Below are 17,556 nucleotides of genomic sequence, written 5' to 3'. Positions count from 1 at the left end.
GTGGCAACACTGACGTATCTTGCAAGCTCCTCTCCAATATGCTCTTTACAGACAATTTCAGAAACTTTCATTTTCTTAGTTATCGATGAAGGAATATCATTGTTTCACACAGGGGTTGTATTAAAAACATAATTGCAAAAATAATATTTAGGGTGAATATATGATTGAAATTTTCTTCAGGGAAAATATAAAATGTTGACGTTTTTTAGTACAGGGCAAATTGGAGGAGGCCTCGCTAGAAAATTATGTCACATAGTTGCCAATTTGTGTTTGATTGATCACACCTTAAAAATTCATAAACCAACTTCATATCAGAGTTGAATTTCCCTTTAAAATTTCTAAAAATGTGAGTTATTTCAAATTTGTATCCAAATTTTGTATAATTAATATTTTCTTTACTATCTCCTTTACTATTTCCTTTGCTACCCCCTGTGGATAGAGACCACATAGAGACTGAACCATTCCTGCACATGCGCTATGACAGAACAGACTGTGCTCTCATGTGTTCTGCTGCCTCCTTCCCTGTGACAGGCTCTACGAGTTGTCATGGCGATTTCCTAGCATCCTTCATGGCAAGGTACAACAGGGAGTTTGGCTTTGTCATCCCGGAGAGGAGGATCTGTGTGGATGATATCCGCGTCCGAGGAGTGGGCAAGACGTTCATCCCTCTAGACGCTAAGAAGAAGTCCTCCGGAGCTCCGCCAAGGGTAGAAAAGGTAATGTTTATACGTGGCGGCTATGCAGAACTTCAAGGTTTTACATGCTCTATAGTTTCTTCTCTTTGTAGATAAACTTGAGTTTTGGTAAAAAAGGAAAAAGAATTCTTACAGAATCAAACAAAACTTACACTAAATGTTTAAGATAACAAAAAAATGTCATTTGCCAAACAATTTTGGTAGAAAATGTATAATTGCTGAGTAATGAGCATAGAAAGATAAGGAAATCAAGGTGTCGGGCCCCGACGCCATTTGTGTAGTCCCATATACATCTTTCTGTGTACAGTGCTTGTTACTTTACCAAGACTGGGCCAAATTTATTATGATTTTGATGACTCCAGAACCTTGCAGTACATACCAATACTTACATGCTACATGATCAACTTTTTCTGATCCATTCCACACCTTTTCTTTCACAATGCAATCACATGACCAGAACTCGACTTTATCTTTAAAGTGTCCTAGCCATGGGCAGGTCCATACCTCAGTTCCATCTTGTTCATCCTGTCTCCATTCATCTCGGTCTGATGCCTTTTCCATTACGTTTGAGAAACATACCACCAGAAAGAAACATGGTAGTGTGTTATTTAGAGGAATGCATTAAGGGTTGATGGAAAGCTTTGAATAACAGGGAAACCCCTTATTTATATATTTGTAGAATGCACTCTGTGATATCAGGTCCAGAGTATACATTTTAAATGTCAAGTGAAAAGTTAGAGCCATTTGTTGCAAGGATAATTCGAAGACTGTTGATAGAGAAATTGGGAATGTAAGGTTATCTCCCACTTAGCTCCAAACCATTTTTGAAAAAAATCTTTGAATTCAGTTATTTTCGATTCCATACGTCTTCCATCAGATGACCAAATGTTACTTTGAAGAGGGATTGCTGGACACGGCTATCTATCTTCTCGACGACCTGTCAAGTGATAACACCATCAAGGGGCCCGCTATCTTGATTGAGAAGAACAGTACGATCCTGGTAGAAAACAATTGTGTTGCCACCATCACAGAGAATGGGGATGTTAAGATACAGGTAAGGCCAAAAGATAGCTGAATTATGATGTGGCAAGTGTCAACATGGCTGTATTATAATATTATCGTAATTCTTGATTCTACAAAGATAAGCTGGAAGATATACAGTATAACAGGTTTAATCAATGATAAATTTTGAAGATGCCTCCATTTCAACGATAAAACTCTTTTGGGCACAGGGTAGCACTCTAGATATGCTTTATTGTCGCATATTAAAGGAAATGCAGGAGTGAAGCAATTTGCACAATGGACTTGAAATCAAATATATTTGGTGTGGAACCAATTTTGTGTATCAAGCTAGTGCCAAAGGATATATTCCAGCATCTGTATGCTACGATTTAAAACTTACTACTTACTTAATTTACTACATGTACATTACATACATAGCCATGCAGTACTATATTATTTATAGATACATGTACAATAGTTATGTATCTTCATTACCTGCACAAGTTCCTAGATTTTGAGCCTAATATGTGCAATATCATTAAACAAAAATTAGCCTTTGCATATCACATAATAAAAGATATGTTGTGGTCCAGTGGATAAGTCTCTGGACTATGAACCACAAAGTACAGGGTGTGAATCCCTGTCACAACACTAACGTCATTTGGCAGGACGATAATCTATATTTACCACACTCCACCCAGGTGAGGTAAATGGGTACCTGGTAGGATTATAATAATACTAATATTTCTTGTTTACCCAGGGTAGCCTCATTGGTATTCAAGCTGTTCTCTTTGAGGCCCTACAATCATATCATTACTCCGGCTAAAGGATTATTCCTTGAAATGCACTGTGCGCTGATAACAGCTGCCAGAGCTAAAGCTAGGGTAATAATTTCCAAAGCTCTTTGGAAGCGCATAATGAAATTATATCACAATGTGTTATGCGCTATACAGGAACAGAATATCATTATTATTTCTCATTGTTCAATCAGGTTGACAGTGGTAATATCAAGGTGATTGGTACAGACCTTGATGCCATCCAGCTCTCCATCTTCTCTCACCGGTTCATGAGTACTGCAGAACAGATGGGTAGGGTACTCCAGAGAACATCCATCTCAACCAACATCAAGGTAGGCTTCTCAACATCCTCTTATGTCTTTCATGGTTTCAGAGTTCATGGAAAGAAGAAGAAAGTAATGAATAATTAAAATAGAAAAAAATTCAAGCAACCGATGTGATTGAAAATGTACTGTGCAAGAATATTTTGTGTGTTTTATGTACCGGTATATTGTTTTCTATTCTGTACTGCATCTGTAATGCAGATGGAAAGAAAATTTCCACTACAGTCAAACCTGTCTGTAGCAACCTCCCAAGGGAGGCACAAAAAGTGGTCTTTGTAGACAGGTTCCTTTACTACATGTTTTAATGAGAAATCATTTTCAATGGAAACATTTGGTCTTTGTAGCAGGTGGTCAGTAAAGCAGGTTTGACTGTATTTGTGGACAATGAAATTTATCGAAGTTATTATGAGTGGACATGTATAATTGGCTTGTTAAACGTAAAGAGAATTAGAGAATAAAGAGTAAGGAAGATCAAGAGGAAAGGAGTAGAGGAGGAGGAAGAAGAAGAGTACATTTTGTTTCAAGAATTTTGTTAAGCTTTTTTTTTTTAAATTTCAAATAAATATGACACCATTTGACTTCATAGGCAGGATCTGCCACCCACACTTTGGAAGGGATGACATATTGTTCAAGATGTATACACTTAAAAACTTGCTTCTAACAGTTTATCATTTGCAGAGTCTTCATCAAGTAGTTAAGCAAATCAATCAAGTGTTGGGATAAAGCAATCACTGCCAGATGAATTCTTCTTTCCCCTTCAATTGAAGGATCATGGTAGAGAATTAATTTCCTTTCTATTGTCTTCTTTTTGTGTAGGAGCGGCTTGATTTCTCCTGCGCCATGTTTGGTGATGACGGAGGTCTGGTTGCCAATGCACCCCACATTCCAGTTCATCTTGGTGCTATGCAGAAGACTGTACAATACCAGGTATTTCACAACAACAATCAAAGATACATGTTTACAAACACAATATCGAGTTGTTACATTGCATCGTAAATTATTTACAAACAGAATATCGAGTTGTTACATTGCATCGTAAATTCTTTACAAACAGAATATCGAGTTGTTACATTGCATCGTAAATTCTTTACAAACAGAATATTGATTTGTTACATTGCATTGTAAATTAATTTATATGTTTATAAACAAAATATTGATGTACATCAATGAAGTTTAATAAATGCAATACATTATTATCTCTATAAGGCTTCTAAGTGGTACAATAAATCAGTGTATTCAACATCTTTAGTGCAGTACCCGGATGACTGATCAATATTGTTTTTGTATTGCTCAGTCATCCGGGAACTTTAACTATCGATATCGATATCATTGCTATATCACACGAAAACAAAGCCATATTTACAGAGGACGACGGATAGTCAACCTGTTTGAAATGTCTAGCCACTCTCGGCACTCATCCTCTCCAAGCGCTATAGTTCTCCTTAAATTATAAGCTAAGAAAGATAACCAACAGTCTTTTTCAAGACTACACAGACAGTCCTTTTCAGGACTACACACCCTCAAGAAAGATTACAGAGAATCGTTTTCAGGACTCCTCAATTCTCTCTCTCTCTCACATGATGCACCCGCAAGCCTACTGTATATCTACATCACCATGCAAGCCGATACTTACAAGCAGCATCTAGTATGGATATGTAGCGGCGAACCCCCTGCAAAAAAACCCCTGCATTTTTGTATGTATAAATCAATGGCAAAAAAAACTCTGTGCCACAAATCGTATTTTGTGCTGCCTGGTGGCAAATTTGTTCATCCAATCAAGTTTTTACAAAGTTAGAATAAAATATGACGTCACGAGTACAGCCCGTACAGCTTTTGGCAACCCTCTCCTCGCGAGAACCTTGAAACGATGGCGAGGTTTCACAGCACCATTTTGTAAAATTAAAAAAGATATCCAGTGTATTAACTCTTTGTTTGCTTTGTTCGCCGATTTGCACGGACGTAGGCGTGCCAACTTCGCATTTTTGCACAGATGTATACGAGTCAATTAGACATTCATAATACCGCTCGCAGTGTGTAGCCACGCGTTGCGTTTACTATTGTTTACATTGTATACATCGCACACTTTCCGGTAAACTGTTTTTCTTCATAGTGTTACATTCGAAATTACCGTGTATTTAGCGGTTTTCTTTGGATTTTTTTTACTGATGTTACGATGGCACCTGCTGGAAAACGTCAACGTGTGTTTAGTGTAGAGGAGGCTCGAGATCTTGTTACTATGGAAGCATGGAGCATGGACTCTGATTCCGACGAATCGAGCAGTGACGAAGACTCTAGTGATAAAAGTGTTCCCTGAGAGTAGACTGATAGAATAAGAATGAATAAAAATTAATGAAAGAGCTAGAGATGACAGCAAGAAAGAGAGTAGACTGATAGAATAAGAATGAATAAAAAAAAATGAAAGAAGGAGATAGAGATGACAGCAAGAAAGAGAGTAGACAGTGATAGAATAAGAATGAATAAAAATAATGAAAGAAAGAGATAGAGATGACAGCAAGAAAGAGAGTAGACTGATAGAATAAGAATGAATAAAAATTAATGAAAGAGCTAGAGATGACAGCAAGAAAGAGAGTAGACAGTGATAGAATAAGAATGAATAAAACTAATGAAAGAAAGATGTATCCTGTCTTGCCGTCATCTTTATATCTTTCTTTTATTATCTTTATTCATTCTTATGCTATCAGTGTTTACTCTCTTTCTTTCCGTCATCTCTATCTTATTATTATTATCATTTTCCTATCTATATGTACCCTATGTCTTGCCGTCATCTGTATATCTTTTTCTTATTATCTTTATTCATTATTATGCTATGAGTGTAATACTCTCTTTCTTGCCGTCATCTCTATCTCATTATTATTATCATTTTCCTATCTATATGTACCCTATGTCTTGCCGTCATCTCTATATCTTTCTCTTATTATCTTTATTCATTCTTATGCTATCAGTGTTTACTCTCTTTCTTTCCGTCATCTCTATCTTATTATTATTATCATTTTCCTATCTATAATTATGTACCCTATGTCTTGCCGTCATCTCTATATCTTTCTCTTATTATCTTTATTCATTCTTATGCTATCAGTGTTTACTCTCTTTCTTGCCGTCATCTCTATCTTATTATTATTATCATTTTCCTATCTATATGTACCCTATGTCTTGCCGTCATCTGTATATCTTTCTCTTATTATCTTTATTCATTCTTATGCTATCAGTGTTTACTCTCTTTCTTGCCGTCATCTCTATCTTATTATTATTATTATTTTCCTATCAATATGTATCCTATGTCTTGCCGTCATCTCTATATATTTCTCTTATTATCTTTATTCATTCTTGTGCTATCAGTGTTTACTCTCTTTCTTTCCGTCATCTCTATCTTTTTATTATTATCATTTTCCTATCTATATGTACCCTATGTCTTGCCGTCATCTCTATATCTTTCTCTTATTATCTTTATTCATTCTTATGCTATCAGTGTTTACTCTCTTTCTTTCCGTCATCTCTATCTTATTATTATTATCATTTTCCTATCTATATGTACCCTATGTCTTGCCGTCATCTCTATATCTTTCTCTTATTATCTTTATTCATTCTTATGCTATCAGTGTTTACTCTCTTTCTTTCCGTCATCTCTATCTCATTATTATTGTTATTTTCGTATCAATATGTATCCTGTCTTGCCGTCATCTTTATCTCTTTCTCTTATAATCTTTATTCACAGTAAAGTCCTTTCATTTCATATCACTATTTCTCTCTCATAATGTCTCTCACGTCCGTTCTCCATATTTTATTCATTGCATACTCCACTCGTCAATCATTTCTGATAATAAGCTCTCTCACAATAAAGTAAATGGAAAACAATGCAATATAGTTTATATTTTAAGATTGATTCATTCTTTCTTTGTATATCTATGGCTGTGATAAATGTACTTGAAATCAATTTTATTGAGGGGTAAAGAAGGTGAGAGAACAGATGCGGTGAACATTCATAATGAGACATTTCAATAAGATGCTGATTATGTCATGTATATCACATATAATATATTATGCCTATACCATTTTTACATGCTCATACCAGTGGGCAAAATCAATAACATTCTCTTATTTCTTATTGACTTATCATGGCACAACAAAGAAAAACATCCCACGACGTCCCTTTTCATGCCCCGCTAAACCGGACATTGACAATAACCTGGGGTAATAGGGATTTCAATGGGCAGATTAGCCCATTGTCAAGGGTGGCTGAGCGGGGTACTTTCAAGTCTCTCCCTATTGAACTTCTTTTCTTCAACAACCTAAATACTAACCTTCTGAATTGTTAGAATACTTGAGCAAGGTATGTAAAGAAAGGTAAGAAGTCCACCTTTCTAATAGATTCGATTTGAAGATGTCTTATCATTGCTAAATAAGAAATTCTAGAGGGATAAAAAACTGCCGTAAATAAGAAAAATTAAACATTATATAATTATGATTATTATAAAAATGATAATTCAAAATATAACAAATGACGGTTCATCGAAAAGCACGTTTTCCGGTCTACAACTTTGCTGCACAATATTTTTCATCATGATCATCCAGTGAAGAGTTATAGCCTCTTGATTCAGCAGAGTCAATAAAGATTCCCTCGAAATGTGTGACCCTAAAAGAATGTGGCACAGGGGGGTTTTTTAAGTGGCGCATAAAGAGTTAAGGAGGAACTTTTACTGGTTGAGTAATGCCTAACAAGTATAATTGAACTAAATTTGATATTTACTGCGCATCTCATTACCCTAAGTGTCATGGTTTGCCGCGCCATATCTAAACACTAATAAACCACCGGGGGGGGGGGGGGGGGGGGGGTGCCGAATGCGCCTCTAGTCTGTTTTTCTTTTCAATTTCAGTTTCAAGTCATTTTTTCTCCAAGGATCAAACAATAAGAAAAATTCCATTTTATGCAATCTATGTCGTGGAGGGGCTGTAAAGTGAATCAAAGTTTGTTGTTGATAGTCCCCAGATTTAAGATTAAAGGGATCCGGTAACTTTGTCTTTGATCCTTTAAAAAAATTCCTTGATTCAGCTCATGCTGCAATGATAATTATAAACCTTTAGGTCAGTCAGGATTCTCCGAACCCCATGACTTTTACAAGCCGATCGCCTGTCTGATTATCAAGATATTTATGATTGAAAATCGCAATCAAATTTTGCTTTTGCAAAACGGTTTTCATAACACTACAGTCTATTGGGGAGAACGAGTATGGGAAAACCGGTCACTCAAAGGTTTTTACTTTTTTGAGGCACTTCTTGATCATTTTTAATCACAATTTTCTTAGGGTTTTAATATAACACCATATCACAGACACTGATATCACGTAGGGCCGTGCATCTCAGATTTAACATTGTTAAACGATCCCTTTAAAGGAGCTCTTCTGTCATTTGTTTGTTGTATGATGTGTAGATGGAAGCATTGGGAGATGATCTGAAGGAAGGAGATGTGATCCTGTCCAATCACCCTGCAGCAGGTGGCAGCCATCTTCCTGATCTCACTGTCATCACTCCGGTAAGCTAGGAAGCAACTCTTACTTTTGCTTAATTTTTTGTTTAATTCTTAGTTTGTTTTGGGGTTGTTCTTTGTTAATTGTTTGCTATTTTTGTGAGTGTCATTTTATTTCTCTGTGTACGTTCTTGAAGATGTGCCAGTTTTTCCTCATTGAGAAGGCATATGCATATGTTGATTTGAATAAACTATAGTATCAATTATTTTCTTCAAAGAGGTTAGTAATATTCTCTCAGAGTTTTTCCTGTTAATTCTACTTGTATGCTTGACAACATTATCTTCAACAGGAATAAGAGTTCAAAAAGGAGAAGAGCTCTCTAAAAAAAAATCTGGTTATAAAATCTCGCTTCTATGTTGGATTTTATATTTGTAGTAAGAATGTACGGTTAGAATTATTTATTCATGTCATTTTAATAAACAGTGCCTTACAAAAAAATTTGGATTGCAGGAAAAGTTTTAGGCATTGAAGTTGAAGCTCATTTTTGTCTATGTTTGATTATTTGTAGGTATTTTACCCTGGCCAGCCAAGACCTGTGTTCTATGTGGCCAGCAGAGGGCATCATGCTGATATAGGGGGTGCCTCTCCAGGCTCTATGCCTCCATTCTCCAAGACAATCTTTGAAGAAGGAGCCGTCTTTTTCTCCTTCAAACTCGTCAAAGAAAATGTCTTCCAAGAAGAAGGTATGTCAGCTTAGCGGACATAAACAGGTTTATAGCAAGAAACATGGGTAAAGTTATGCTGAACTTAATAACCAATGTGAATTATCATCAACGGGCTTCGGCCTGGCATATCTTTACGTGCCAGCTAATTATCACAGAGAGGAATGAGATCCTGTGAAAATGCAGGAAGTATGGATTATTTACATTATTTCATCATCACCTTGTATGCATGCAAATGGAAGATGCACATCGAATACATGCTAGGAAGTGGAGATAGTGCACAAATTGTGTAGACTCTAGAAGTCCCATGATCATTGTGATCAATAACTGCATTTAATGCAATATTAGGAAGATGATGATGATGATTCGCAACATTTTCCTGTCTGCCATATTCATATAGACATGTATGTTCAAGTTCCAGAAATGCTTACTACATGTATAATCTTAAATACAAATGTAATAAACATAATTCATTAAATTTGTTTGAATTCCAGCCGTCACCGCAGAGTTGATGAAGCCTGCTCAATACCCAGGATGCACTGGAACAAGGAATCTCCATGACAACCTAAGTGACCTTCGAGCACAGGTGGCAGCCAACCACAAGGTAGTGCCTATTGTTATTATCCTTTTAGTTTGTTTTCATGTAGAATATATGTTGCTGTTCATTCTTTATACATTCTACATACCGGTATATGCTTTCCCTCAGGGCATTGTGTCAATCAAATAACTCATCGACTACGACATGAAGCCCAAGATTGAATCACATCTTCGATAAATAACCACTACAATATCCATATATATGAGGTATGGTCATGAGTCAGGAGCTATTATATAGACTGATCATCTCATCTCAGAAAAAAAAAGATTGAATAAAATTCAGCATATTCACATTGATACCTTCTTTGACTTTTCCTCAGGGTATCGTCTTGATCAAACAACTCATAGACTACTACACCTTACCTGTGGTCCAAGCTTACATGAGGCACATCCAGAATAACGCTGAGATAGCAGTCAGAGACATGCTGAAGGAGATTGGTCAGAAGGCACTCAGAGAGACCGGTCAGACCCGTCTCGCTGCCTTGGACCATCTGGATGATGGCACAGAGATTGCTCTCAAGGTGGACATCGATGTTGAAAAGGTCAGTTTTACTACAAATTAGTTATTTTGGTTAGCATCAATCTCAAAACATGTACACTGTATGTATCTTGCTAAGTTAATGAACTGAGTGGATTTTGGGGGTCATGAGGTCAAAGGTCAGAGGTCATTTGGCTCATTATGTATGCAAATATAGCTTGTGAACCATTCTCAATCTCATTTGAACTGACGGATGGATTGCTATCAAACTCAGAGCCAATGAGCTGATTACCGGTAGATTTTAGGGTCATGAGGTCAAAGATCAAAGGGTCATTCATGTACATGTATATGACAAGAAAGCTTGTAATCATGATACTTGAATTTTAAAAATTGCTTCTGTTTTGGTTTGTAAAATTGCTCTATGGCAAGGGCATCATTTTTTACTGCTGCAGTCGAACATCCATCTAGTTTAAATATGTGTGTGTTTTCACTCCAATACATGTACATATGCAAGCACATCATGGCTTACAATTTAAGCTACCCCAAATTACTTTTAAGTATTGGTTTTCATTCATGCTTTGCATTCTAATATTTTCAGGGCACTGCAACATTTGACTTCAGTGGTTCAGGGCCTGAGGTGTATGGAAACCTGAATGCGCCCTCTGCTGTTTGTCTGTCTGCAGTCATCTACTGTCTACGATGCATGGTGGGACATGATATACCACTCAATCAGGTACGCAAACCACACCCCGTATTTCCTCCATCTTGTCAGGGAAAATTTAGGAGTGAAAGCCTCTTTTCCAATTTATTTTGTGGGATGCATTCTCATGGCTCCCAGCCATCTAAGAAATCCTGCAAAATAAATTCCATTTTTTTTTCTCAGTCAGGTGACTGAAAAAATTATTAGAATAAAACCATGTGATCTTTTTTTTCTACTGGTACTTGACCACTTGACAGCGTGCCACATACATCTATGTGTTCCTGCTCTTGCATGACTGCGCGTACCACGTACATGTACGTGCTTAGGGCATTGCATTTTCAAGACCGTAGCACTGCATAGTGCCTAGCCCTACTGTGTAATTAGCACTGCAATGATGGTATACAGGTCTTGAACAGTAGATGGCGCTCTTCAAAAAAAAATCTGGCTTTTTTTTTGTGTGTGTGTGTGTATAGTTTTTGTACAGTACCGAAATGCTGTAGCACAGGGGGTATGAACGCATTTTAAGCCAATAGCAGTTAAGCGTTTAAAATTACCATTTCTTACCATCATATCTTCCAAAGGGTTGCCTGAAGCCTATCAAGATCATCATTCCAGAGGGCTGCATTCTCAATCCTACCCACAATGCCGCAGTCATCGGTGGTAATGTAGAAACATCGCAGAGGATGGTAGATGTCATACTCAAAGCCTTCCAAGTCTGTGCTGCTTCACAGGTATTATATACACCTAACAATGAGTGACTTTGAGATTGGTAAAAGCTCCACCATTTTAGCTCTAGGTGATTTGAGGCGAATGTTTCATTTTGTGAAAAGATCTTCCAAATGGAAAATTAGAAATGAAGTAATCGATGGAGAAACAAAAGATTCATGTATCATATTTCAGTTTTTGTTCAACTAAAATTCAACGTATGACACTGATACTTTTTTTAATGGATTGTTAAGCCCCAGATTTAAGTTGATTGTCGTATCGAAATCCCTCTTTGCTAAGTTTGAGCAGAAGTTAAATACAGAATACAGTGTTAACCAACCAATAATGGACCATAATACAATATACTAAGCTCTAAATTTCACCTTGTGTATCAATTTTTGCCCTTGTTAACAACAGGGAACCATGAACAACTTCACATTGGGCGACGAAGATGTAGGATACTATGAGACAATAGCAGGAGGTGCTGGTGCCGTAAGTTTGTTGTTGTTTTATGTTGATGTCTTACCGGTAATGAGAATTTTGAGTTCTGGTTTAGGTGAAAAATCCTTTGTGAGCTTTCTTATTCTTCGTACATGTATGTCATTTTAGAAGAAATTCTCCATATGTGAAATGTGACGAGAAACACAGGAGCCTGAATGCAAGTTCTATTTACAGTTCAATATATGCTGAGTTCAGCAACTCTCAATACAATTACATTTGAAATTCATGTCCTTTTGATTAATTAGAAAACTTTACTATCAGGAAAGTTTTTGGGGAGAGAAACAATCTTGGGATGGGTGACTTAAACATGCTTGTGATTGGTCTATGGTGAACTGTCTATCAGGGTTGCTATCATGGGGAGTGGCAATGGAGAGTGTCAGTGACTTGGGTTGGGCCTATCAGTCAGTTCTTGGAATGTGGTTCCTTGAAGTTAACTCTCTGGGGTGGTCATTAATGGTCAAATGTTTTTAATAAAAAGATAATTGGGACAGTGTCTAGGAATAATGGGGTACTGTCTAGGGATAATAGGGTTCTGTTTTAGATCATGGAAGTGGGGGGGGGGGGGGGTGAATGGCTGAAGGGAGACAGGTAGAAATGCATGTACATGTACTACTTAACATTAAATCAAATGTCAATTCAATTTAAACAATATATCTTATTCCTTTAATCATTTCATAGTAGATGATTAATCATGGACTTGAAATGAAATGATACAAAATAGTCCATTTTAGCTGATATTTTGACTGTTCTCTTATTTTTTCATTTCAGGGTCCCACATGGGAAGGCAGGAGTGGTGTACACGTTCATATGACCAATACTCGCATCACTGATCCAGAGATCTTTGAAAGAAGGTAGGCTAATTACTTGTACTAGCTGCTACATTATCTCAATCATAAACCATATCTTTTCTAGGTCTTTGTAATACCTAGACGTATTTGGTTCTTTGAGAGGGGTTGTTGTAGTTTGTTTGTCATAAATTGTTTTAGGGTTGCTCACCTGTTCTAAAGGAGGATTCTTGTTACCAGATGGGTTTCCTCGCTTTGTTTAGATGTTACTCGTGTGTATATAGAATCCATGTATACATTTTCCCATCAGTATTTTTTGTTTCCCTATCTGGATTTCTGAGTGTACCAACTAACAAATTTGTCCTCACAAAATATTGTGCTCATTCAAAAAAGAAATCAATCTTTTATATACCAATGAGAATGTCAGAATAAAGAAATTTATAACACCTTTTTTAACAGTTATTGTTCTTGTTTCTGAATTATCAATTCAAACCTCAAAAAAGAATCCTGTAATTTGTAATTTATTTGATAATTGTATTGATGTTATTTTCTGATTTTAATTTGTATACAACAGATATCCTGTTGTATTGAAGCAGTTCCAGCTCAACCCAAACACAGGAGGAGCCGGTCGATTCCGAGGAGGTGACGGGGTCATTCGTGAGGTCCTTTTTAGACGACCTTTGACCATCTCACTCTTGAGTGAGCGTAGGTCGTTCAGACCGTATGGAATGAAAGGTAGAGGAAATATTTCAATTTGCTCTAGCATTCATTGCAAGAGAATTAAACATTTGGAGACAAAATTTACTGTTATCTTAGTAATGGTAATGATAGATACCCAGAGTAGCCTCATCAGTATTTGTATTATTCTCCCAGAGGGTCCTTCAATGATATTATTACCCTGACTTAGCCTGGCTACCAGTGACCTTCACAACAAGTTTTTAATTGCCTACACATTTTTTCAATGACAAACTGGGTTCTTGTAATAGCAATAGTTGATATGACTGAGGGCAAAAGGTAGGATGCCTGATCCTTTCATAATAATAATGATAATAGTAGAGTCATGTCTTGTGCTCCATTATTGTTACCCCGGCTTTAGCACGTCTGCCATTACAGTGCTCAAGCATTTAAAAGAATGTATTCCTGCCGGGTATCCATTTACCTCACATGGGTGTAGTGTGGCAAATGCAGATTAATGTCTTGCCAAAGGACATTAGTGGTGCGACCAGGATTTGAGCCTCATACCTTGTGATTCACAGTCTGGAGACTAATCCACTGGACCTCTCTATCCCGTGCTGCTGATCATATATTACTCATCCAATGAATAAATTAACTAATTTTACAAATTCTAAAGCCTTCGAAGAGCAGTTTCATGAGTGCAAGCTAGAAGTTGACATGAATTGTTCTTCATCTGATTGTAGGTGGGTGTGAAGGAAGACGAGGCAGGAATCACTACATCTTTGCCAATGGTCATACCATCAACCTTGGAGGCAAGAATACCATTAAGACCAATCCTGGGGTGAGTGCATACATGTACATTATCTATTCTTAGCGGGGAATAATGACCGGATCACCCCACCCCACTCCCTCTTGCATTAAGCTTTTCTATGCCACCGAGGATGTGTAGCGATGGCAATTGTCACATGAAGAATATGTTATGATCTAGTTCAGTTTTTAGAATGGATAACTGTAATAAAAAAGGACAGCTAGGTATGTCTCTTTCTCAGAAAATGTTTAGTAATTGCACCTGTCATTTTGTGATCTTGTTCAGCTTGTAGGTATACCTGTAGTGTCACTGTAACTACCAATCTTTATTTACTTGAATCCACTGTCTGAGAATTTTTTTGGGAGATAATGAGCAAATCAAACAAACAATGACATGTAGATGGCAGCAAGGTGATGTCGTTTGTTCTATTTTATTTTATCTTTTTATTGTAGCTTTTATAGTATTGCAGACACATGATGTGATTCACTACATACGCTGAATGGGAGTCTATCTTAGTAATTCTCCTTAACATTTTTAAATCTCTTTCTTTTCTTATCTCAATCATTTTTCAATCCTTTCTCACTCCTTCTAACATTTCCTGTCCTCATCTCACGCTTCGTTCTCTTTTCACTTTCTTACTTATACTCTCTCTATTTCTTTTTTGCCCCCCCCCCCCCTTACTACAACTTTTTCTTTGAACAATACCTTTCCTTTTTTTCCTCTTTTTTATATTATTTCTCTCTCTCTCTCTCTTTCTCTGTCTGTCTGTCTCTCTCCCTCCCTCCCTCCCTCTTTCTCGCGTGCTCGCTCTCTCTCTCTCTCTCTCTCTCTCTGTCACTGTCTCTCTCTCTCTCTCTCTCTCTGTGTCTCTCTCTTATAGGATGTTCTGAAGATCTGTACTCCTGGTGGAGGTGGCTATGGATCCCCCGAGGAGTATGAAGATGATGAGGGCAGCGAGAGACCTCGGAAGCGATCTCGCAAGGATGACGATCCCAATAGTCACTTCCTAGAGCGTGGAAGCGTCTATGCCTACAGACTTGCCCAAGAACAAGTCTAATTAATACCAACATGTGTTAATTACTTTGCTTGTTGTTTATCAGTTGTGTGTTTTGTGGACAGAGCACACAGAAGTGCTGATACTATTAAACTAGCATTTATGGTGTGGGGGGAAAAATGTAACCTGTTCAATACCCCAAGAATTTATAAGAACCAAGACTAGCGGCTTTGGGTAACAATTATATATTTTTCATTCTTTTAAGTATCATGGATAATGATATTGTCAAGATTCAAGATTAAAATTGTATTGTCCATTCATAATTATACAGAAATTTGCTTTCCATTGGTGTTATATACAATGTAAACATATCAGGGATAAACATGATATTGTATGCCGAGAGCCTGAAGGGTCTTAAGTTGGAGGGAAATCCAACCCAAATAGACAACTACTCTATTAAAAGGAAGCGGAAAAATCAGAGAAGCAAACTGATGAAAGTTTCAATTCAATCTGACTAAATATAAGAAAGTTACGAATCATATGTGTAATCACTATAGGTATGGGCACTTCAAATTGGCTGAAGCGGTAATGTCAATGTGATGTAGTGCCGGACTATTTTCCCATATGTTCTAACATATAAAATGACTAAAATTTAAATTTGACTAAAATTCATTACTTAGGAGGGTCTATTCTTTTTAGAGGATAATAATATGCTATCTATAATTTATTTTGAGAAGTGCCCCAAGAGAAAAGGAACTTATGAACAAAACAGAAATTAATGATATTTTTGTACACAGCGTATGGGAGAGTTATCCAGTTCCTACGTCACAACCCACTGACCGAGCTACCAATTTGAGATTCACATAGACTTAGTGATCTCATATTTCAAACATTCATAACTTGCTTTCTATTGGTCCGATTCATTTCAAACTTTTGCCATTCTGTTTCGGTTATATACCTGCTTTCAAACAAATCAACTTATTACAAGGGTTAAATTGCTCTTTAATCCTGAACTAGAATGAGTCGTAGGCTACCCTTCCAGCTCCCAGCAGACGGTACCTGACTAGAACAGTATTCTGAGTCTTTTATGAATGTATTCATACATAAATAGCAAAGTGATAATACCGCAACTTCCCCTGATCAAAAAGAAGAAGAGAGAGACAGATAGAGAGTAAGAAAGAGAAAGAGAGAGAGAAAAGGCAGAAAGAGAGAGAGAGGGTAGAAATGGATCGGGAGCTGCAAAGACATGTACATATATTCTACTCAAAAGTCAGTGCAATCATTTCAGATCAGAGAGACTATTTTTTTAGCAAATTTTTTGTGCAAATGCAATATACCATAGTCATAACGAATATGATTGTTAGCAGTGGAGCATATACCAGCATACTATTGTTCTTTTATCAATTATTTCTTCAGATTATCGTTTACATGTGCAATAACATGCATGTATTTGGGTTAAAATTATAACGTTATGAGGTAGACATGATGGAAAATAGCAATGTATGTGAATTTAATGTTATTGATTTTTCATCATTGTAAGTATTAAGATGGCCTAGAAATTTTAATGTTTATCACGGCAAGCACTCTTTTCCACTGTGCACTGCCTTATTTGAATATTAACATGCAAAATTAGTTTGCAACTTTTATTTCTTGAATTTTAGTGGTTAAATCATACCTGGACTAGATGTCGCCTATTAATCCTTTCTGTTTTCTAATAAACTTGAGGTTGAGGGAACTTTTTATTGTCAATTGATGAAGAAAGGTGGTTTGACAGTTATGGATGTCATGTATTCAAATATCAATGGTCACACGGCAATTTACTCACAAGTGTTATATTATGTTGATTAATGCAGATAATAATAATTTTTACATTCCTGTTCAGATCTGCCTCTTTCAATGACAACAACAGCCAGAGAAAATATGTATTTTCTAAAGTTTGATCAGAAAGTATTATAAATGGGTTACATTAACTATTGTATGTATACTCGAAAGTGTGGCATTTGACAACTCAATCCTTTTATGGATTCACTATGTAATAGGATGCGTTGTTTTTCTCTCATTTATCTTGCATAATTAATGTATTTTTATATGGGCTTCTGGATGTTTCTTTCTTGATTATAGTTATAATTAAATAATACACTAAATTGATCTCATAATAAACATTGTGCATGTTTTCATTGTATTGATGTGTATGTGTGTGCTCAGCTGTAGAATAGTATGAATGATACAAGACGGAATGTAGTGAAGCCTGTTTGGAATCAGAAGGACATTATGATTAACCGGTATGCTCT

General features: G+C 36.6%; 1 protein-coding gene across 1 annotated transcript in view; it reads left to right on the top strand.

Moving 5' to 3' along the window:
• LOC589767 (5-oxoprolinase) overlaps positions 1-17,425 on the top strand; it is a 44,132-nt gene extending 26,707 nt beyond the window's left edge. The window contains exons 15-29 of the mRNA XM_030975256.1: positions 440-716; positions 1,573-1,749; positions 2,689-2,826; positions 3,634-3,744; positions 8,264-8,365; positions 8,869-9,043; positions 9,517-9,626; positions 9,940-10,161; positions 10,696-10,830; positions 11,379-11,528; positions 11,920-11,994; positions 12,772-12,854; positions 13,363-13,523; positions 14,207-14,304; positions 15,152-17,425. Of these exons, the coding sequence (XP_030831116.1) occupies positions 440-716; positions 1,573-1,749; positions 2,689-2,826; positions 3,634-3,744; positions 8,264-8,365; positions 8,869-9,043; positions 9,517-9,626; positions 9,940-10,161; positions 10,696-10,830; positions 11,379-11,528; positions 11,920-11,994; positions 12,772-12,854; positions 13,363-13,523; positions 14,207-14,304; positions 15,152-15,328 (2,191 nt within the window). The 3' untranslated portion in view covers positions 15,329-17,425. The remainder of the gene's footprint in view (positions 1-439; positions 717-1,572; positions 1,750-2,688; positions 2,827-3,633; positions 3,745-8,263; positions 8,366-8,868; positions 9,044-9,516; positions 9,627-9,939; positions 10,162-10,695; positions 10,831-11,378; positions 11,529-11,919; positions 11,995-12,771; positions 12,855-13,362; positions 13,524-14,206; positions 14,305-15,151) is intronic.
• The last annotated feature ends 131 nt before the right edge of the window (positions 17,426-17,556 follow it).

Source organism: Strongylocentrotus purpuratus, unplaced genomic scaffold (genome assembly GCF_000002235.5).
Source record: "Strongylocentrotus purpuratus isolate Spur 01 unplaced genomic scaffold, Spur_5.0 spur5_scaffold_8, whole genome shotgun sequence".
NCBI classification, from domain to species: Eukaryota; Metazoa; Echinodermata; class Echinoidea; order Camarodonta; family Strongylocentrotidae; genus Strongylocentrotus; species Strongylocentrotus purpuratus.
The sequence above is the reverse complement of the archived record's forward strand: the minus strand, read 5'-3'. Positions and strand labels throughout refer to the sequence as shown.